The 24,410-nt window shown below is 41.1% G+C and overlaps 1 protein-coding gene across 2 annotated transcripts in view; it reads left to right on the plus strand.

Moving 5' to 3' along the window:
• LOC126145920 (uncharacterized) overlaps positions 1–24,410 on the plus strand; it is a 202,597-nt gene that overhangs the window by 168,249 nt on the left and 9,938 nt on the right. Inside the window, exon 5 of one of the 2 annotated variants that reach the window (XM_049915588.1) lies at positions 3,819–3,846. The exons of the other annotated variant lie outside the window; for it this stretch is intronic. Coding sequence (XP_049771545.1) covers positions 3,819–3,844 — 26 coding nt within the window. The 3' untranslated portion in view covers positions 3,845–3,846. The remainder of the gene's footprint in view (positions 1–3,818; positions 3,847–24,410) is intronic. 2 annotated transcript variants of the gene reach the window in all.

The following is a 24,410-nucleotide window of genomic DNA, read 5'->3' on the forward strand; positions in this document are numbered from 1 at the left end:
TGGACTGCTCCCGGAAGCACTCACCGCCGGTGCACCGGCAATTTTCCCACGATCGAATTCACTTAGCACTCACAACTACACAGATAACTGTTCCGACAACGACTAACACAATGTATTGAGGACATTGCACACGTGCCGTTCTTAGTTAGATACAACCAAGTGCAACCTGCAGGCTTGGGTAGTATCCGGATTTATGCTCAGCCACTCATTCCTCGCAGTGTTTCCATGTTTTTGTCCAACTCCTGTAGCTCTCTCGCTAGTTCAAAAGACGTTCTGCGATCCCTATTTCAACAAGTTAAATCAGTTCCAACTGCGTAGTACTATTTTCGTCGAGAATACGGTACTGCGCCTCCTAAATCATTTGTCAGTGGCATCGTAGTTCAAGACAGTTAATTGTTGATGTAAGGGGAAATCTACAAGTTATACATGTTTGCTCGTTCGAGACGTAGAGCGCACCCAATAGATTTGCACGTAGTTTACAGAAATGTACTCTTCACGCCAAACGAGAGTCACACGTTCTGCTTGTGTCCACCTTGCGTGTTTTGCGTCGACATTTAGGCTTCAAATCAAACAGGGTTCAGTTGCTACAAGCCCTTCATGACGGTGATAAACAACAACTTGTAGAGTTCTATGATTCATTCTGAGGGTGGAGATGGAAGATAAGAGTTTTTTTTTAGGAAAAAGCATATTGTTAAGTAGGCTGTTTAGGTTTTTATGTTGGTAACGCCACGTAGAGCTCTGTATGAAAATCACTGACTGTGCTGTGTGCGGTCTGTTGGTTGGTTATGTTGGAATATTCGCTATTGTAGTGTTAGGCAGTTGGATGGGAACAGAGCGTAGCGTTGCGCAGTTGGAGGTGAGCCGCCAGCAGTGGTGGGTGTGGGGAGAGAGATGCCAAAGTTTTCAGCGGACGATCTGGAAGTGTGTCCGTCAGGAAAAAGAAATTTGTTTAATTGGATGTCACAAAATTTTATATATATATATATATATATATATATATATATATATATATATATATATATATATATATATATATATATATATAATGACTTTTGAACGCTATTAAGGTAAATACATTATTTGTTCTCTATCAAAATCTTTCATTTGCTTAGTATGCCCATCAGTAGTTACTGCCTTCAGTAGTTAGAATCTTTTATTTAGCTGGCAGTATTGGCGCTCGCTGTATTGTAGCAGTTCCAGTAACGAAGATTTTTGTGAGGTAAGTGATTCATGAAAGGTATAGTTTATTGTTAGTCAGGGCCATTCTTCTGTAGGGATATTTGAAAGTCAGATTAGATTGGTTTGCGCTAAAAATATTGTGTGTCAGTTTAGTGATGATCAGAATAAGTAAAGAGAAAACTGTTAGAGTACGTTGAGTTTTGCTCAGCTGTTTGAAAATCAAATAACGTAGAAGTTTACCAGCACAGTCATTCAAAATTTTTCAAAGGGGACATTTCAATACGAATAATTAGCTTATTGATATTTACGACGAGCGTTCAACAAGTATTGCAACACATTTCTTTCTGAAAGAAGGTTGGTTTTATTCCGAATTCCAAGACAGCATATCATTCCCCACTCTTTTGGCTAAAAAATCCTACTTTTCAACAATCTCCGTTCAATGCGACGGCCTTACTCCACATTATTGGGAAGGCCCGCTCGGTACCACTCTAATGGTCGACGCCGGAGCCAACGTCTTGCTGCAGCAACAACCTCATCATCCACGTACTGCTGCCCGCGAAGTGCACCCTTCGTTGGGCCAAACAGATGTAAGTCGAAAGGTGCTCGATACGGGCGGTTGGGTGGATGAGGATGAACTGCCCACTGAAGCATTGTGAACCCCTCTCGGATGGTCAGTCCTGTGCGAGGCCTTGCGTTGTCATGAGGAAGGAAAAGTTTGTTTGCATTTTGTGGCGACGAACACACAAACGTCGTTTCTTCAGTTTCCTAAGGGCAGTACAATACACTTCCGAGTTGATCGTTGCACCTTGAGGGAGAAAATAAAACGGAATAACCCATCCACAGTCCCAGAAGACCGTCTCCATGACTTTACCAAATGAGCGTGCAGCTTTGATCGTTTTCTTCGGAGTAGACGTGGTGTGGCGCCACTCAATAGATTGCCTTTTAGTTTCCGTTTCGGAGTGATGAACCCATGTTTCATCGCCTGTGACGATGTTCGATAGAACGTTGTCAAAACCAGCCTCGTAACGCGCAAGCAATTCCCCACAGATGGTCCTTCATGGCTCTTTAAGGTCCTCTGTTAGGCTGCGAGGAACCCAGCGGCCACACACCTTTGAGTATTCCAACTGGTAGAAAAGTGTGTCGGCGCTACCAACAGAGACGTCCAGTTGTACAGCGAGGTGTTTGGTTGTGATCCGTCGAACACCTCGAGGCAACATTGAAGGAGCCACAACTATGTGCGGCTGGCTGGCACGCGGGAGATCGTAAGGTTTGCGAAACCATGTTGCGACGGTGACAGATGCCTCGTCCAACGACTCACCGTGCTTTTGTTCATTGCCAGGTCTCCGTAGACAGTCTGGAAGCGCCTGTGAGTATCTGAGATGCTCTGGTTTTCCGCCAAAAGAAATTCAATGACAGCTCTGTGCTTGGAACGCACCTCCGTTACGGACTGCATGTTGAAGGCCACGAATAGCACTGCCACCAGTTGGAGTTCATGAAATTACGGGGGCAGAAGCGAGAATATTCCACGATGTTCCACAACAAATTCCACATTTTTCAACCGAAATTGGTGGAGAAAAAAATTGTTGCGTTAATTATTTAACGCCCGTCGTATAATGTGTAAGACAAAGTTTATTTGTGTCAGATAAATAGATTTTATATTAAATATTGATGGAGATCATAGTCCAATGTGTAATAATATTAACAGTACCAAGAAATTTCCCTTCACAATCTTCCGTAGTCAAAAGTTTCGAAGAAATCATAAAATTAGTCACGTGTAACATTATACCCATACTTAAATCTCACGCATTATAAGAAGGAGCTCTCTACCAGTAGTAGAACGTAAGTTCTTAAATGTAGGTCATACATACTTTTGTACAATGGATGTTTTCAAATTCAATTCCCTACGATTTTTTACAACCTGCAAATTGTACTCGATCCATAGGTTGGTGTGAACAACACATTTCGTTGCCATATATCGTCTTGTTGGAGGTGATCCGCCCTTGCCATCCCCTGACCTTTGATACAGACCTGTGCAGTCGCTCATAGGGCAACCTGCTTCTTAACATGGTCTCCAAATCATGGTCAACCTTGGTTTCCCACATTAACAAATTACTGCTAGAGGAAATAAGATAAGAGAGAGTGAAAAGTGCGAGGAGCGACTGGGGATCGAACCTGTGGCCTTTGGACTGGTAGTCTAACACACATCCAATCACTGAACCACATCATACACAGTTATTTCCTTGTAAATTCAATTTCCTTATGTTAATTGAATGTCAAACTTCTTTTGTTTGTTCAGGAATGCAGTGTGATAATTAACACTTACTATATTTATTTCATTTCTGTTTTTGTTTGTTATTGTACATTTTTTACTTTAAGACTGATAACAACTTCGTTAATTAGAAAGTTAGTAATCGAAATCTGTTCACAGTGCCGTCTGTAAAATATCAGAAAAACGGCTTCTTGTCTGTATCATGACAGAACTACATGTTTAGTGTTGTAAAAATAGCGAGTATTGTAGCTCAAGAAACTTAGAATTACACTATTGTAATGTACTACTCTCACTTACTTTTCTGTATTTATATTTACTTATGGCAGAATTTGTTGACTTTATATATTTACATTTCTTTTTCTTTCTTCAGGTATGGGATTCAAGCCAGCCATTTAAAAGTATGTGCTATCAGTACATTCAAACTTTGTTCTTATTATTGAGGATGTGGCCTAAATTGTACATCAGAATCTTTGTAATATTAGTTATGTGAGATAAAGTACAAAATACACTTTCAGTGTACATGGCATATAATCAGTTCAAGAGTTAACTTCTGTTGTTACTGTGTCATTCTTGCCGAATTTTTAGATATGTCGTTTCGACCTTCTGGCTGAGGTCTTCTTCTAGGTACTGCTCATAGTAAGCACCAGGTGCCCAGAAGAATGTCTCAGTGAAAGGCTGAACATTGGATCTGAAGATTCTGCAGGAATGATGTGATAATACTACACAAGAACATACAACATGATTTACCATCACCGCAAAAGTTTATGTTCTTATACAATTTTACCTATAAGGTGTACAAAATAACAAAATACTATGAAAGGGATGAGAATTTCAGCAATTATTAAATAAAAGCTTTAATAAGGTCACTAGTGTCGTGTTTAAAAAAGAATAATACATATTTACATGCGACTTTTGGCCAAAGAGTTACTATGATCATCACTAGTGGAAGATAAAAACACATATTTCTCCCACCTGTGGACGATCTGATGGACGTCCTGATTGAGTAACTCCATAATTTGGCTTCAAGGTAACTGATCCACTTCTCCTTTCACCTGAATGCCGTCCCACTAATGCCTACTATTGACATTATTCTCTATATGAGGAAAGATTAAGAAGTCACAGGGAACATTTTAGTTAGTTATGTGTCCCAGATAGGGGCTGGAGCGGTTTCCAGTGCACTGACCTATGACCCTTATGTAAACAACACCACCTGTCACTTACAAGGTCACGCCCACCTCTCTCCCATCTCTGAGTAGCCTATTTGCGCTCTTCCTAACATTAACAATGACATCAGTCTTACATTTATGCAGGCGTAATTTATGAGCTTAATGAAAACAAACTGTCCACCAATGCTTTGATTGTTTATTTATTTAAGCTTCATATGCTTACCCCTCCAACCACTTTCAAATTGCCACCACTCTCCTCGGCTTCCCCTCTTCTCCATTCCACCAGGCCTGTTGTTTGACATCTAAAGGGCACGACGGTCTGAATTACTATGTTTTATGACCCAAAAATGATGTCAGACACGTCGACATTGCAGTGGACGTGAAGAATTCAAATATGTGTTATCCTATAACTTATGATCCAATATGTTATTTCAGTTATTATATAGTATAATTTATGACACAAAAAGTTATTCCATTTATCTTAGTTTATATAATTTATGACCGTTTATCAAAATATTGTTGCCCCTATATTTCACTCTTATTTTTATTAATGTAATTATGACCGCTCCGGTCGCAGGTTCGAATCCTGCTTCGGGCATGGATGTGTGTGATGACCTTAGGTTGGTTAGGTTTAAGTAGTTCTAAGTTCTAGGGGACTGATGACCTCAGATCTTAAGTCCCATAGTGCTAAGAGCCATTTGAACCATTTTGTAATTGTTGTTGTGGTCTTCAGTCCTGAGACTGGTTTGATGCAGCTCTCCATGCTACTCTATCCTCTGCAAGCTTCTTCATCTCCCAGTACCTACTGCAACCTACATCCCTCTGAATCTGCTTAGTGTATTCATCTCTTGGTCTCCCTCTACGATTTTTATCCTCCACGCTGCCCTCCAATACTAAATTGGTGATCCCTTGATGCCTCAGAACATGTCCTACCAACCGAGCCCTTCTTCTGGTCAAGTTGTGCCACAAACTTCTCTTCCCCCCAATCCTATTCAATACTTCCTCATTAGTTATGTGATCTACCCATCTAATCTTCAGCATTCTTCTGTAGCACCACATTTCGAAAGCTTCTATTCTCTTCTTGTCCAAACTATTTATCGTCCACGTTTTTACTTTCATACATGGCTACACTTCATACAAATACTTTCAGAAACGACTTCCTGACACTTAAAATCAATACTCGATGTTAACAAATTTCTCTTCTTCAGAAACGCTTTCCTTGCCATTGCCAATCTACATTTAACATCCTCTCTTCTTCGACCATCATCAGTTATTTTTCTCCCCAAATGGCAAAAATCCTTTACTAATTTAAGTGTCTCATTTCCTAATCTAATTCCCTCAGCATCACCCGACTTAATTCGACTACATTCCATTATCCTCGTTTTGCTTTTGTTGATGTTCATCTTATATCCTCCTTTCAAGACACTGTCCATTGCATTCAACTGCTCTTCCAAGTCCTTTGCTGTCTCTGACAGAATTACAATGTCATCGGCGAACCTCAAAGTTTTTATTTCTTCTCCATGGATTTTAATACCCACTCCGAATTTTTCTTTTGTTTCCTTTACTGCTTGCTCAATATACAGATTGAATAACATCGGGGAGAGGCTACAACCCTGTCTTACTCCCTTCCCAACCACTGCTTCCCTTTCATGTCCCTCGACTCTTATAACCGCCATCTGGTTTCTGTACAAATTGTAAATAGCCTTTCGCTCCCTGTATTTTACCCCTGCCACCTTTAGAATTTGAAAGAGAGTATTCCAGTCAACATTGTCAAAAGCTTTCTCTAAGTCTACAAATGCTAGAAACGTAGGTTTGCCTTTCCTTAATCTTTCTTCTAAGATAAGTCGTAAGGTCAGTATTGCCTCACGTGTTCCAACATTTCTACGGAATCCAAACTGATCTTCCCCGAGGTCGGCTTCTACCAGTTTTTCCATTCGTCTGGAAATAATTTGTGTTAGTATTTTGCAGCTGTGACTTATTAAACTGATAGTTCGGTAATTTTCACATCTGTCAACACCTGCTTTCTTTGGGATTGGAATTATTATATTCTTCTTGAAGTCTGAGGGTACTTCGCCTGTTTCATACATCTTGCTCAGCAGATGGTAGAGTTTTGAGAGGACTGGCTCTCCCAAGGAAGTCAGTAGTTCCAATGGAATGTTGTTTACTCCGGGGGCCTTGTTCCGACTCAGGTCTTTCAGGTCTGTCAAACTCTTCACGCAGTATCATATCTCCCATTTCATCTTCATCTACATCCTCTCCCATTTCCATAATATTGTCCTCAAGTACATCGCCGTTGTATAGACCCTCTATATACTCCTTCCACCCTTCTGCTTTCCCTTCTTTGCTTAGAACTGGGTTTCCATCTGAGCTCTTGATATTCATACAAGTGTCTCTCTTTTCTCCAAAGGTCTCTTTAATTTTCCTGTAGGCAGTATCTATCTTACCCCTAGTGAGATAAGCCTCTACATCCTTACATTTGTCCTCTAGCTATCCCTGCTTAGCCATTTTGCGCTTCCTGTCGATCTCATTTTTGAGACGTTTGTATTCCTTTTTGCCTGCTTCATTTACTGCATTTTTATATTTTCTCCTTTCATCAATTAAATTCAATATCTCTTCTGTTACCCAAGGATTTCTACTAGCCCTCGTCTTTGTACCTATTTGATCCTGTGCTGCCTTCACTATTTCATCCCTCAAAGCTACCCATTCTTCTTCTACTGTATTTCTTTCCCCATTCCTGTGGTGGTGTTGGTGGTGGGTAATGTGTAACGTCCCGTCGACAACGGGGTCATTAGAGACGGAGCGCAAGCTCGGGTTAGGGAAGGATTGGGAAGGAAATCGGCCGTGCTCTTTCAAAGGAACCATCCCGGCATTTGCCTGAAACGATTTTGGGAAATCACGGCAATTGTTCCCTTATGCTCTCCCTGAAACTCTGTACTACCTCTGGTTCTTTCAGTTCATCCAGGTCCCATCTCCTTAAATTCCCACCTTTTTGCAGTTTCTTCAGTTTTAATCTACAGGTCATAACCAATATATTGTGGTCAGAGTCCACATCTGCCCCTGGAAATGTCTTACAGTTTAAAACCTGGTTCCTAAATCCCTGTCTTACCATTATATAATCTATCTGATACCTTTTAGTATCTCCAGAGTTCTTCCATGTATACAACCTTCTTTCATGATTCTTAAACCAAGTGTTAGCTATGATTAAGTTATGCTCTGTGCAAAATTCTACCAGGCGGCTTCCTCTTTCATTTCTTAGCCCCAATCCATATTCACCTACTACGTTTCCTTCTCTCCCTTTTCCTACACTCGAATTCCAGTCACCCATGACTATTAAATTTTCGGCTCCCTTCACTATGTGAATAATTCCTTTTATCTCATCATACATTTCTTCAATTTCTTCATCATCTGCAGAGCTAGTTGGCATATACACTTGTACTACTGTAGTAGGTGTGGGCTTCGTATCTATCTTGGCCACAACAATGCGTTCGCTGTGCTGTTTGTAGTAGCTTACCCGTATTCCTATTTTCCTATTCATTATTAAACCTACTCCTGCGTTACCCCTATTTGATTTTGTGTTTATAACCCTGTAGTCACCTGACCAGAAGTCTTGTTCTTCCTGTCACCGAACTTCACTAATTCCCACTATATCTAACTTTAACCTATCCATTTTCCTTTTCAAATTTTCTAACCTACCTGCCCGATTAAGGGATCTGGCATTCCACGCTCCGATCCGTAGAACACCAGTTTTCTTTTTCCTGATAATGACGTCCTCTTGAGTAGTCCGCGCCGGGAGATCCGAATGGGGGACTATTTTACCTCCGGAATATTTTACCCGAGAGGACGCCATCATCATTTAATCATACAGTAAAGCTGCATGCCCTCGGGAAAAATTACGGCCGTAGTTTCCCCTTGCTTTCAGCCGTTTTGGTTATTGTTACAAGGCCAGATCAGTCAATCATCCAGACTGTTGCCCATGCAACTACTGAAAAGGCTGCTGCCCCTCTTCAGGAACCACCCGTTTGTCTGGCCTCTCAACAGATACCCCTCCGTTGTGGTTGTACCTACGGTACGGCTATCTGTATCGCTGAGGCACGCAAGCCTCCCCACCAACGGCAAGGTCCATGCTGCATGGGGGGGGGGATTTTGTAATTATGACCCAAAATTGACATCAGTCAATTTGACACTGCAGTAGTTGCACGATATAACATAACGTTATTTACAATTTTGGAGTAATTTGTTGCAGTTTAGCAGCTTCTCCCCCAGTATTCCAAGTATCCACTTTTCAAGATCGTCATCCTGAGACACTTAAAATACAGGGCTTTAAATGTTTAACAATTATGTCACGGTATAATATAAACAAATGCACAGTATCCCATGGTAGTTCGTTACACTTTGGGTAATATGTTACAGTTTTAAGGCAGTTTTCTCCCAGTATTTCAAATACACGGTTTTCTAGATCTTCATCCAAACGCACATGTAAATACAAGACAATGTTTTTTAACAACTGCCATATGATAGGATACAATGAACAGGAATGTTTATTTGACTATGCAAACACCACCCAGGGAGGATCACCACCACCTGCATGTCATTTTGCATGCTGTCCTGAAGCACCACTACCATAGTGTGAATGGGCTGCCACAACATCTGGGGAACTGATGAGAGTTGGAATCGTTTCTGCACCACGCCCCAAGGAGGCTGCAGTTATAATTGATAACTCACAACCATGTGACATTTCTTATATCTTATACCTTGCAGATATTAAGAAATAATCAAAATGTGTAAATTATAACATCGCATGAGCCATATGGAGTCCCCAAATGCTCTATACGAAGATGTTTTCGATAAGCAGCTGCGTAACATAAATTTTGTGCACTACGTTGAGAATATATCCTCTCATCAATACCACACTGTATATAAATTTCCCTCATATGAGTTTGTAATAATAATGCATTAATTGGTTTGTTTCATGTCATAATTAACATCTGCATATAGACAGAAATGCGGTGATAGCCCTGTACAACAGATGTGGAAAGGGAGCCAAAGACAGTGAACCTCTTAGAAAATATAGCAGCAAATATGTAGCTTAAGATATTGCCTACAGGATGCTTGTCAGTGCTGTTTGAGAGTATTTCAGTATGATATGATGTCTCCTTAGAGACAAGGACATTGAGTTACTCCTCCACCTCTAACTAACACAGATTCCCTTGCTTACATGCTCCTTAGACCTTGTCTCAGACAATACTACCGTCTATACTGAAAATCAGTTGCGCAACACCTGCATACACTTTTACGATATATTACGTACAACATAATCTTCCCAATTCTGGCAACAGTAATCCTGTCCATGATACACAATGCCTCTCACACGGTGACTGCCACTGGGACCTGTTTAGCATTTTGCACCAACTAAATGACATCTTGACAAAACACGCTCTTTGTTGTATTTTGTCTAAATCTTCTATCAATCAGACATGGTAAGGATGCCAGACTGCTGAGGAATACTTAAAAACCAATAAAACAAGTGTTTTCTAAGCCACTTCTTTTGAAGGTAATATTTCCATCAGCTTGGCTTTAGTTTTTCTAGTATTTCTCTGATGTGGTCGTTACATTTTAGGTCAGGCTAGACGGCTACTCCTAGCTATATTACGGTTGCTGCTGGCTCGTAGATCCTACCCTGAACCTAACGCAGGTGAATACATTTCTTAATCACATCCACATATAGTGCAGATGTATACACCCCCAAGCTGTACCTAGACCAAACGCTGGTGGATCCACCTCCAGACGGTACCACAGACCTGATGCTGGCGAATCCAACTCTGCACATAACTTTACCGTATCCATCTCCAAACACTGTTTTTAGGTGACGCTACCCATACGAATACCATAGTCTGGGGGCCTATGTGACAAATCAACCCATACACAGAATAACGTAGCGGCACTCAGCTGAAGGGCGTCGAGTGGCTGCCTGCAGGAATCTAGAAATTCGTCATAGGTTGTCTCTGTACACGTACATTTCTTAAGTGCTCGACAAAAGTGCGTGAGTGGTACCAAGTATTTTGCTGAACAGGTGGTCTTAGAGAGGCCCAATGCCGCTTTATTCACGCATGTGTTAATGTCATATCTGCACCTCCCCTCCCCCCTCCCCCCCCCCTCACCCCAAGATCACACCACAGGAGGGCGTAAAACAGGATAACTGAAAAAGCATAAACAAATCAAATTTAGATAATTTTGTCGAATGGTTTTGAGCAGTTCCCAGAGGTTGCACCTTGTATACCAGAGCAGAAACTGTGGTCATGCTACATGCTACAGTTCAAAGGGGTGAGATCACTTTCAGTGGGGCTGCAGGGCCACAATAACCTCAAAGTAGGATTGAATCGGGGGGAGGGGGGGAGGAGGGGGGTCAATAGTATCAAAGGTTGTCAAGAACGCTGTCCTGTGGCAGAATGCCTGGATGGGAATGAACGCCCCAAGGAAAGGGAAGGTTTCATGGACACCCTTTATGTACCCCCCTGAGCCCTTTTCGTGTCAGTACTGGGAGGCAATGTGTCTGTCGCCCGCCGTATGGCCCGACAACCATGGCTGATGGTCGGGGATGCTATTTCTTTTCATAGCAGGACCCTTTTGGTTGTCATCCGCGGTACCCTTACAGCACAGCGGTACGTCGACAATGTTCTGCGCCTCCTTTTGTTGCCCTTCGTGGCAAGCCATCCTGGACTTACATTTCGATAATTTAGTGCCTGTCAGCACACGGCGAGAGTTTCCACGGTTTTTCTCCGTGCTTGCCAAACCGTAACTTGCGCAGCAAGGTAGCCGGACATCTCCCCAACTGATAACGCTTCGATCATTGTGGGTAGGGCCCTGCAACCAGCTCGAAAGTTTGAAGATGCCAGGCGCCAACTGGACAGAATTCGGCGAGATATCTCTCAGGAGGACATCCAACAACTCTACCAGTCAATGCCAAGACGAATAACTGCTTGCATAAGGGCCAGAGATGGACCAATGTGTGCTGGCCAGTGTGGCCGAGCGGTTCTAGGCGCTTCAGTCTGGAACCGCGCGACCGCTATGGTCACAGGTTCGAATCCTGCCTCGGGCATGGATGCGTGTTATGTCCTTAGGTTAGTTAGGTTTAAGTAGTTCTAAGTTCTGATTACCTCAGATGTTAAGTCCCATAGTGCTCAGAGCCATATGAACCATTTGGACCAATGTGTTACGAGTTGCTCAATTTGTGAAATTCTTTCTCTTGAATAACTTGTTCATTTTTTTTTCTGAAATTGTTATCATTTGTTTGTCTGTACATACACATCACATCTACCAATTTTCCTCCCTTTAGGGTAATTTCTTCCTGTTGTGTCACTCTATAGCAGATGTTTTACACTGAAGCGACCGAGCGAGGTGGCGCAGTGGTTAGCACACTGGACTCGCATTCGGGAGGACGACGGTTCAATCCCGTCTCCGGCCATCCTGATTTAGGTTTTCCGTGATTTCCCTAAATCGCTTCAGGCAAATTCTGGGATGGTTCCTTTGAAAGGGCACGGCCGATTTCCTTCCCGATCCTTCCCTCACCCGAGCTTGTGCTCCGTCTCTAATGATCTCGTTGTCGACGGGACGTCAAACACTAATCTCCTCCTCCTCTACACTGAAGCGCCAAAGAAACTCGTACAGGCATACGTATTCAAATACACAGTATGTAAACAGGCAGAATACGGCGCTGCGATCGGCAAAGCCTGCATAAAACGACAGTTATTATTACTATCACTATGCTGAGACACAATTTTCTAATGAATCAAAACATGTTGCAACTAACAAAAAAATTTAAAAACACACGACCTATAATATAAACAGACAGTTTTTCCAAAGGAAGCAATAAAGTAATCTGTTATTTAGGCAGGTTAGCCCATTACTATCAGAATTCTGCCGTGTGCGCTCCTCGTGTAAGTTGTTTAGCGCACAATAAACTTCATTTCAGTGCAAACAGTAGTGGGCTACGACAGCTGTTGTTTTTGTCTCCATGTCCAAAGCAGACAAAATTTCTAACGACTGCTCAATAGTTACGAGTATCGCTATACTCAGCAGCTTCCTTCTCGCCCACTCAACCATTCTTTGGTAGATAAGCAGAACCACCTCTTCCGGTTCTATTGGTGCTGTCTAATGAATAAAAAATACACTGAAGCGCCAGAGAAACTGGTATAGACAGGCCTATTCAGATACAGAAATATATAGAAAGGGAGAAAACAGCGCTGCGGTCGGCAACGCCTATATAAGACAAGTGCCCGGCGCAGTTGTTAGATCGGTTACTGCTGCTACAATGGCAGGTTATCAAGATATAAATGAATTTGAACGTTGTGTTATAGTCGGCGCACGAGCGATTGGACACAGCATCTCCGAGTCCCGTAGGACCATTTTACTAGTGTGCCATGAATATCAGAAATCCGGTAAAACTTCAAACTCCGACATCGCTGCGGACGGAAAAATATCCTGCAAGAACAGGACCAAAGACGATTGAAGAGAATCGTTCAACGTGACAGAAATGCAACCCTTCCGCAAATTGCTGCAGATTTCAATGCTGGGCCATCAACAAGTGTCAGCTTGCGAACCATTCAACGAAACATCATCGATATGGGCTTTCGGAGCCAAAGGCCCACTCGTGTACCCTTGAAGACTGCCTGGGCCCGTCAACACCGATGTTGGACTGCTGATGACTGGAAACTTTGCTGTGAACATAGTGGAATTTACAGTGACTGTGATGTAGTGAACCGTCTATTGCTTGCAACTACCTTGCTAAAACTAAAAACTATTTTAAATTCGATTAGACCAATGTGTATGAGACCATCGTAGGCTCTTATGTGTAGTTGTATGCTACATAGCCCATAAAAGAGATCAGTAACCCAAAAACTCCACATAGCATGCCTGCACCCAAACATCCGAGTAATTACATCACCAAGCACACTTAAGGATTTAGGGGGACGCTGTATAAGGTGAATAGAACTGGGAAGCTGGAACAGACTGCTGACTAACCTCTCAAGCACAGAAGAACAAAATTTAGGCGAAGCATTTCCGAGTTTGTCCTCGAACGTGTTGTCCCTCTATTCACACTCCTAGCACCACATATTAAACAGGGTGAGGTGATCGTGACTCTGACAGTTGCCTGGATGAGACGTAATGATTGTCTCACACTGAAAAGACACCGAGTCTGGTACTACAATAACTACATGCCATTAAATTTATATCTGAAGAAGGTGTTTAGGAGAAGTAGAGTAGTAGCTTCCGTACACAAGACACGCAGATTCATTGTCATAGTACAATACACGAAATACAGATCTGTAATCGTGGATCACAGTCATCAGAAACGTCACAGATTGATTGAGAGTTTGCAGTATGTATCGCTTTAGGACGTTGTTTTCCACAATACCGTCAAATATAGATATTACTGAATTATGAATGGTCCCATAAAAAGTTTTATTCCGCAGGTCTTAAGAAAAAGAGAGAATGTGTCAAACGGACTGAAACTGTTCCCCATTAAACATATTGCTCCTTTAAGTGCAGTTAACATGTTATGTGCACAGGAAAAAAACTGCAAATGCAGGAAAGAAAGACAACTGGGATATACAGCAATGTATAATTAAAGTTGCGGCGGCCATGCATACTTCGTCATCACTGTGGAGAACTATCAATCCACCTCTCCCCATATTATCGCAATTAACAAATGCTCCATTAAAACTACAGACTTCGTGAATTCAGTATGTCACACCAGTTGCTTAAATAATAGTGTTGGGAGGGCTGTTACCGCCAAATTTTGTCAGAGAATCTGTGGTGCACTGGATATTGTACATCTTGTTATTTCATAGATCCTAAGGAGAAAAGCATCGTAAACTGATCCCACAAATTCTGTTATTCCACAGGTATTAACATATTGTGCGTACATAGGAGAAGAAATCCATTACTATTTTATTGTGCTATTACTGGAAACAGTAAGCATCAGGAGTGACGTAAAGTGAAATGACTACATAAAACGGAAGTATATGCCTCGCCGACAGAAATAATAGAGAAATGTAATTCATCCACCAACGAAGTGATTAATAAGGCACTTTTACTGATGAAAGGCGTTGCCTGATTTGTTGTACCTGATCTGTGAAGCAGCTGCATCAATATAACTCATCTAGTGATAGGGTTGGGAGCTCCAACCGCCTCCATCATATATTTGGCACAGTGATCATAGGAATAAGGTTAAAGAGATAAGGGTATGAACAGAAGTATATGGTTAACCACTTCTTCCGTGATCATTACATGTGTGAAACAGGACCAAAAATTTATAACATTGTTATGATGCACCATTCCCCACTCAACGCCACAGTGGCTTGCGGAATACAAGTCTGGATGTAGACTATAATATAATGTCGTGTGACTAGGGCCTCCCGTCGCCCTTCGGGTAGACCGTTCGCCGGGTGCAAGTCGCGATTTGACGCCACTTCGGCGACTTGCGCGTCGATGGGGATGAAACGATGATGATTAGGACAACACAACACCCAGTTCCTATGGCGGAGAAAATCTCTGACACAGCCGGGAATCGAACCCGGGCCCTTAGGATTTACATTCTGCCGCGCTAACGACTCTTTTTTTTTGTGTTTGGTCGTTGCGGACGTCGCAAGACATCCTGTTTAAGTTCGGTGGTTGATCCTTCCACTCAGTTTTTTCGTCTATAGGGTGGTTGCAACACTAGCAGGCCATAGTAATGTACAGGAAGACTTGGAGAGAACTGGCGGTTGGAACTGGATGTAAACCACTGGAACACACTGCATGTAAATACCCGAAGAGTCCACTACCATTCTACCACTCGCGGTAAATCACTGGGGGCAGTAACAAGTATAAAATACCGTCCGGACCGACCTAGGGCCTAATGACTAACAAGACAAATAGTAGGAAAAGCTGGCGTCAAGTTGATGGAAATCTTATCCACGAAACAAGTGACTGCCGGCCTGTGTGGCCGAGCGGTTCTAGGCGCTTCAGTCTGGAACGGCGCGACAGCTACGGTCGCAGGTTCGAATCCTGCCTCGGGCATGGATGTGTGTGATGTCCTAAGGTTAGTTAGGTTTAAGTAATTCTAAGTTCTAGGGGGGGACTGATGACCGCAGATGTTAAGTCCCATAGTGCTCAGAGCCATTTTAATCATTTTTGAAAGAAGTGACTTCCAAGAGACATGTTTGACCAGTTTCAGTCTGGGGTCCTTACTAGGTCGGATTAATAGCCGAAGCAGACAAGAGCAAACGAACAGCTTTGTATTTTGTCAAGGGCTCGTTTAGCCGGTGCAAGATGCTAAACAGACTCCAGTGACAGTCGCTGCAAGAGAGGCACTGTGTATCATGGAGAGGTTTATTGTTGCAAAAGTTGGAGGGAGTATGTTGTGGATAATGTATTACTTCCTTGCATATACGTCGCGCGGGGTAGCCGCGCGGTTTAGGGCGCCTTGCCACGGCTCTCCCGTCGGAGCTTCGAGTCCCCCCTTGGGCATCGGTGTGTTTGTGTGTGTGTGTGTGTGTGTGTGTGTGTGTGTGTGTGGGTGTGTGTGTGGGTGTGTGTGTGTGTGTGTGTCTGTGTGTTGTCCTTAGCGTAAGTTAGTTTAAGTTAGATTAAGTAGATGACGTCAGCAGTTTGGTCCTATAGGAACTTATCACGAATTTTTTGAACTTATCACGAATTTTTTCCTTGTATATACTTCTTTTGGAATCACCACACCATAAAGTGGTATGTAGGTGTTGCGCATCTGATTTTCGGTGTAGACAATAGCATTGTCTGGGAGGAAGCCTTATGGAGCATGGACTGGAGCGAATCAGTGTTAGCTAGAGGTGGAGAGGTAAATCAGTGATGTCATAGCCGCAAAGGGAATGAAAGATATTTTTTTTTTACTTGTCATAAAAATGGTGTAGACATTTGTATTTCCAGAACCACAGTCGTCAGGAGGGGGTATTTCCGATACTTCGCTCAATGTTGAACGTCGTCCGGTTGAGGCTGCAATCGTAATCTCTAATTGTACGTACAGCGATCAAATATACATGAGGCCGGTTTCCTAGGACGATTCTGCCTGGGGGTGTGGGGCGCGAGATGGCGGTGGCCTGTGGCGGGAATGATTCACGTTTCCGGTAAACAGCAGGTGTCGTCCAAATGAAGAGGTCAAGTGGAGTATAGGAACAGAGCTGACCTAACCGTGCCGCCCTCTAGACGGCTGAATAGAGAACTAATACTCAGTATGTGTTGGACAGCCTTCTTGATCGTGTGTGTTCTCCATGGAAATTTGAGAAGATTTAATATGGACGTGTGTTTGCGCTGGACCATTATTTCCTCCCATGTAAACTGTCCAGTTGACTGTTTCTACACACTTACCGTCTTTATTTGGTTGAGAGAACATCGATTGTGGTGCATGTTGTGTGCATCTGGCAGGTGAAGACACGTTTGCTCTTTTTTTAGACATGAGAAACACGTCACTTGTCTTTGTAAATTAGAAGGATGATTTGGAATCTGGTATATCACCAATATCGGTATCGCGAGTGGAAATATCAGTTTCCTCTTTTTTTTTTTTTTTTTTTTTTTTTTTTTTTTTTTTGAGTTTTCACGTAAAAGTCTTCGAAGACGAAATAAGTTTCTAGTTACTTAGTGGTTTACAGCACGCTGCACCTCGCTAAAGTTTTGGGTTTCCAGAGAAATAATATCCAATCTATATCTTCGGAATTATATTGTACAAGCGATCGGTAGCATACTGTCATGTGCTTGATATCAAGGAGTATCGAGTAAATGGTATGATATTGTAGTAAACTATGTGAAAATACATATGTTCTTGTAATTCCAGAGTCTGAAGATGGGTGTAGAAAGCAAGCAAGCAAGCAGGTTGGGGTCAGAAACAGTAATGGCTTTTCCATGTTCAATAAAAACAATACCAATCGCCGTTGTATAGGTTTATTTCTAGGCAACCAGTTTCGACGTTACATTACGTTACGTTATCTTCAGGCCTAAACTGTTCTAATCCAGTAACCTTCGCGTTATAAATATAACAGTGCCTTTAACTGGTCTCGTAATAGCTATTACGGGCATACGTGCTCGATGGACAGCAGTCAGCAACTCTGCAACTTCGAGTCCACCCTCGGGCATGGGTGTGTGTATTGTCCTTAGCAGTTTGTTCCCTTAGGAAATCACACATATTTTATTTGATAATAGAACACATCAGCAGCTTGAATACACTTCATGTAGCCGGCCAGGGTGGCGGAGCGGTTCTAGGCGCTACAGTCTGGAACCGCCCGCTCCGGTCGCAGGTTCGAATCCTGCCTCGGGCATGGATGTGTGTGATGTCTTTAGGATAGTTAGGTTTAAGTTGTTCTAAGTTCTAGGAGACTGATGACCTTAGAAGTTAAGTCCCATAGTGCTCAGAGCCATTTGAACCATTTGAACACTTTATTTATTTCTACACTGTTACTACAAAACATTACATTTTTGCAGAAATTTTACAATATTGTGACATTTAAAAGCATAATGTAGTAGATATGGAATATTATTAATTTGAGGCTTTATTGTCTCCAAGTGTGGTACTCAGATCCATCTTTTAACGCTGCCATCTGCTGGAGAAGATAAGCAACAGGGAGGCATAAAAGAGCAACTGATTTTATTTCGAATTTTTTGAGAGTTTTGCAAAATAGTGAAAGTAAAATTCATGCTTAGCAACTATGTAACACTAGTTCACTAACTACTTTGTACAAGCAAATGACGGTTTTATGTAGAATATGTTTCATACTCATTCTATTACTCCATAGCGAATGACATACAGATTGAAATGAAATTCTCAGATTTAGTTAGCAAGCCAGTCTATAAACGATTGTTTGAAGTCAGTAATGAAAACTTAATTCATAGCATTCTCGTCATTTTAAGCAATTCAGATATTGTCCTAAGTGTATGAACCTTTTTTTTATAAATAACTCAGGTCATTCTGGTACGTTTGAGCACAGTCAAGACAGGGCTACACTATGAATGACTATTTCAGTTCCATGTCAGCTGCAGTACTAGGCTCTGATTAGAGTAGAGGGGAGGGAGATGGTTCATTATGCAGAGTACGTTTGTATATGCACTTCTACATAAATGTTATGGAAATAGTGCAAGTTGGTGTCACTTTTAGACATTTTATACTACACACTGACTGGTTGGCAAGAGAAGGGGGTGAGGGTGTGGAGGTATAAAACACGACTGGGCTAATTGATTTATTGTTAATTTGTTCACTGAAGCTGAAATCTGCTAGGCTGAACTGTTTTAATACATACCAACACTTCACTGTGATTGGTTGAAAGAGGGGGCTGGGGCAGGGCATAAAGCACAGTTGAGCAAGTTCTGCCATTTTGGATTTTTTGATTGAGTGGAGCTATGGTGAAGGGACGAGAGTGGAGGGGTGGGGAAGGGAGAGGGTTTTTAATTACCCATTAACATATATGGGTGTTATGGCCATCTCAGACTGTTGACTGACGTCTTAATTTTTAAAAATACACTGTGTTCGTTTGGAAACAGGAGAGAGGAGGGGGAACAGGGCATAAAGCACAACTGGGGTATTCTGATATTTTCTCACCAATTTTTAAATGTCCCACCAAATGTATCATCTTTGAGTGTGTATATTTCTTGCCCTTTTTTGTTGATTTCCTACCATCCATCAGCTTGGATGTGGCTGCAGAACCACAGCTGTTACACCAACTACCGGTAGAAACTGCAACTATTGTTCCAGAAAGTACATACCAAACCTAGTCATCGAAAAACATACATAAACAAGAAACTTTAAATTTTAAATAATTACCACTCTTGGCGTTATTTAAATAAATCCATTTATGTCCCATGGTTTAATGTTCAACAGGGCAATTTGTAACAGTTTTGCGGTAATTTCTTATAGTTTTAGAGCTGTTTTCTTCCAGTATTCCAAATATCTACTTTTCTATATCCTCATTCAAAACACAAGTAAATACGAGACTTTTAATATTTATCAACTACTACATGATAGGACACAATGGAACAGGTACATTTATTTAAGTAAACGAACATGAGCCAGGCAGGGTCACCACTCCTCACACGTCAGATAGGTCCCAAGCATCTACAGTTTTCTGTGTTGAACATTACCACCACTAGTGCTACGATAGTGGTTTACGCCCACCACAACCCATGGATGATGAAAGTGATGGAATGGCTTCTATACCACTTACCGAGCAGGGTACGACAGCAGTCAGGGGACCACATATGCAGAAACATGGTACATCCTCCCCCCATACACCGCACTAGGGCACTGATACTCCTTTTGTCTAGTCGATTTTGAAATTTTTCACTTTACCGTCTTTGATTTTTTTTGTATATATTTTTTATTTTCGTATTGTCTGCAATCTTCGATTTTTTAATTTCCTCCAAAACGCAACTGCAGTACCACAACTATAGCACTGACTAGCAGGGGAAACTGAAATTGGTGTTTCAGAACATGATCTTTCTTGAAAATTGTGTATTTGGAATACTGGAAGAAAATTGGCCAAGTTGCAATATATTGCCCTAAAAGCGTAACAAACTGTAAACAAGGGCGACATGAATATACAGGCAGCTATGTATTGATAGAGGATCATAAATTCTATAATTAAGATAATTGAAATAACATACTGGGTTATAAATTGCAGGCTAACATTTAAATATTTGTCCCACATCCACTGTAGTGACAAAGTGGTTGTTTTTTGAGGTCCTAAATCACAGAAATTGAGCCTGCCATGCCATTTACACATCACCCAATTGGCCTAGTAATATAAGTGTAGGGGGGGAGTGGCTAATAGATTTGGGGGAGGGGGTGTTAAGTGTCAATTTGAAATGGGTCAGAGAGATAAACATCTTGGATTGAAATAAATAAACGACAAGAGCAATGGTGCACACTTGTTAACATTAGGGTCGTAAATTACACTTTTACAATCACGTCATTGATGTTATTTACATTAGGAACAATGCATCTGAGCTTCTCAGAAAGGGGAGAGGGATGGGGCTGACATTAAAAGCCGCAGATGGTGTGTGTTTACATAAGGTCATAAATCAGTGCGCCAGAAACTGCTCCACCTCCTTACTGTTCTATAGATCATATTTAAGATAAACGTTACGATGTGAAATGTCCCAAAGATACGCACATGTACGTATCTAAAAAAGAAAGAAGATAAAATTATTGATGTGGCTACGTGCTGAATATTTACAGAGCTTTTTCTGGACAAATAATTATTTTTGTTCAAGAATTACTCTGCAGTACAGAAAGAGCTGTTAAGGGGAAACATTTTTGTTGTACATCTGAAAACAGTTGTTCTGTGTACCAGATATTTTACTTCTTTGGGTAGATTGTCAGTAGCTTAGGCTTATCTCCGCTGTTATTGACATAAATTGAAATTACAGGTTTACTTTTACCAGTGATAAATTGTTACATTTTCTTTGCACTGCACACTTTCGAGGATTAGAATCCTGTTATGAGGTGTTAAATAATAAAACGGGTATGTACTGTGTGTATAATTTTGGGATAACCTGTGTCACATTCTAGGAGCAGAAGACAAAAAAAAAACACTATTGTAGTAGAAGGCTTAAGGTTTTGTGGATGTCTTTGCCTTTTGGAGACACAATCTGTCAGTAGCTATCAGCATACCACGATAACAGCGAAAATCAGTGACGATGATCTTCATAGATTATGTTAGCTTCTTTTTTACAGGCACTTAAGAACTGTGCTCGACGTAACATATCACTGCAAGTGCGACGAGATGAAGCCGTAACTGCATCCAAATACACAGCTGGCCATTATAGTTGCAACATAATCCACTAAAATATTACTTGAAAAGATACAGCTACAAGCCAATTTTGTTTATCTTTATTCATAGGAACACGCATTTGTATTTCAATCTTAAACTGACACATTGTTAAAAACATCAACTGCATCTTAGGTGCTGCAACCATCATTCTGTTCTGCTTGTTGTTGCTTCTATATTCCATTTATCAGGGTAGGACTAACACTTTTTCTTTGTCTGATGCACGAAAATAGCGCAGCATCCGTAACGTTGTCGATAACCTAAACAATGCCCAAGAGAGTGAAATTAGCTAACTGTTAAATACTAAAACAAAGGTTGACTGCAAAATAAAGTAACATTCCTTGGAGGAAAATGACTTTGTTTAACCCTCTGAGTTCCAACAATTAAAAAAATTGAATACATGCAGAAATTTGCAAAAAGTGAACAATCAGTTATTTTAAGGAAGTGATTATGCTTCAGGATAAAATTTTAAAACTTTTCACAAAATTAGGCTTTATTATCACAGTAAGCAACGAAGGCAGGAAGAAATTGGCAAAAAGTAGACAATCAACCGTATTGAAGTTGGGATTTCACTTTGGAGCCACTGCGTCATACAGTTTTCAACTACCCATCATCTCGTGAATATGTTTGGAAGCAATTTCACATTTTTTCTACACACAGTTCCACATCTCGAAAGTTCTATAAACTCATAATGCCTAAAACACATTATAGTCTTAAATAACAAGCAATAAAGTGCCTAAAATTTATTAAATTTATATCAAAAGTACGTACTGCTGTAGTGGTTTCATTTCGAAACCACTCATAATAGCAGTAGTAAAATCAAATTTATGTACAATACTTGCTGTCCCTGTCAGTGATGGCAATATGGTCGCACATCACATGTTATAATCTTCTATAATCACGTGGCAGCATCACCGCGCCGAGTGTTGCATTGAACGCTGTAAATGACTGCGACAGTGCACTACTTTCGTAGAAGTACCTCAGTGCAACACTAGGTGTCTCCAACTTGAAGTAGCATCGGTGGGCAAAAGGCAGTGGTACTTCAACAAAAAAAAGTTAATAAAGCCACTAGATCTCAAAGGATTAATAAATAGGCTAATAACTAGCTGCAGATGACACCTTTCGCATAACAATTTTTAATTTGTTGATTATTTTCATATAAGAGCGAAATTTAAGACAAATTATAAAGCCAGATGACAGTAATCATGCAACATTAGTGTTTATGTCGTTTCAGTACAGACTGCTGAAACTGATTTTTATTAACTTAAGTGCTTGGTTTCGCTATTATCACAGATGTCTTGAGACTGTCTACATAACTACTACACAAACAAAATTACTACTAATTTCCGAGATAATTAAAACTATTACTACTAATTCCCGAGATAATTAAAACCTGGGAGATAAGCAGCATGAAGAAGAAACACTAGAGTTGAAAAGCCATTCAACATATTGCTCTTCAAAGACTGAGTTTTAGTTTGAGTGGGAAGTAGCTGTGCAAGCAAATTGGCAATGACTTCACTGATTGAGGTAAACAACATAAAAACTGACGAACAAGAGAGCGGAGGATTTGAATCCGGCATCTTCGGAATAGGAGTCGAATAACAATGCCACTAAGCCCTGTGCCTCTTCCATCATTGTGGCCAGCAGTTGTGCAGTTCCAAATCCCGTCCCTGCAGACTGATAGAATGCTAAAATTGGTTAATTTATTTGTTGTACCGCTTCAGGCAAACGGCAATTTTTTCATGAGGAAATTTTAAAGTCTGAAAAACAAAAGAAAGGGACTGTTAATTGCTGTCGACTCTATCTGTACACATTTAAGCCTTCCAGAACACAAGAATGCTGAAAATTGGGTAGTAAACATCTAAATTCTGGGGTTTGTGGACGATATTCTTAAAGCCACTATGTTGCTCTGCAGGACTTTTGAGATTTTTCTTTGCGTTTTCAATAAACATCACACCAAAGCTTAGTTAAAAATTTAGTTCCTGCGTCAACAGGAATTACGATTACAAAAATATTCAATCTCCGTATGGTGTTAGACATATTTCACCATCGTGAGTCGACTTCTTTGTCGCCTAGAACCAGTTTTGTCACTTTCAGATATGTTTCATGTACTTGGCCTTCGGCAATGCTTGTGAGACACTCTTCACTACTTATCTACATATATACTCCGCAAGCCGCCAAGTGGTGTGTGGCGGAGAGCACTATTCGCGCCAAAGTCATATTCCCCCCGGTTTGCTTCCCGTGGGGAGGACCATAATCTAAAACAGATTGACAACACAATTCTCGCGTGTTGATTGTATTAGGTTGGTGCCTAAGTTCGTAGCGTTTTTCAATAATTTTATTAAACACAACAGATACACATAACAGAGACTTTAGTCATCAATAATGTATTCTCTTTCACTATTTACAACAGTCTGCCAGCACCGGGATAACGTTTCTATTCCGCGACTGTAGAAATCACAAGGTTTTGAGACGAAGAACTCGTCGACTCATGTTCACAGTGCATTTTCATCCGGAAAGGAAATTCCTTAAAGGTTGTTCGTTTTTCTATTTTTCGAATCATCAGTCTTCTGACTGGTTTGATGCGACTCGCCACAAATTTCTCTCTTATACCAACCTCTTCATCTCATAGTAGCACTCGCAGCCTACATACTCAATTATTCTTATTTTCTGGATGTATTCCAATCTCTGTCTACCCTCTACAGCTCCCTCTAGTACCATGGAAGTTATTTCCTGATGTCTTAACAGATGTTCTATCATCCTGTCCCTTCTCCTTGTCAGTGTTTTCCACATGTCCCTTTCCTATCCCTTTCTGTGCAAAATCTCCTCATTCCTTATCTTATCAGTCCAACTGACTTTCAACGTCCTTCCGTAGCACCACATACCAAATCATTCGATTCTATTTCTTTTCTCCCAAAGTCCATATTTCACTACGAAATAATTCTGTGCTCCAAACGTATATTTTGAGAAAAA

Source organism: Schistocerca cancellata, chromosome 2 (genome assembly GCF_023864275.1).
Source record: "Schistocerca cancellata isolate TAMUIC-IGC-003103 chromosome 2, iqSchCanc2.1, whole genome shotgun sequence".
Lineage (NCBI taxonomy): Eukaryota > Metazoa > Arthropoda > Insecta > Orthoptera > Acrididae > Schistocerca > Schistocerca cancellata.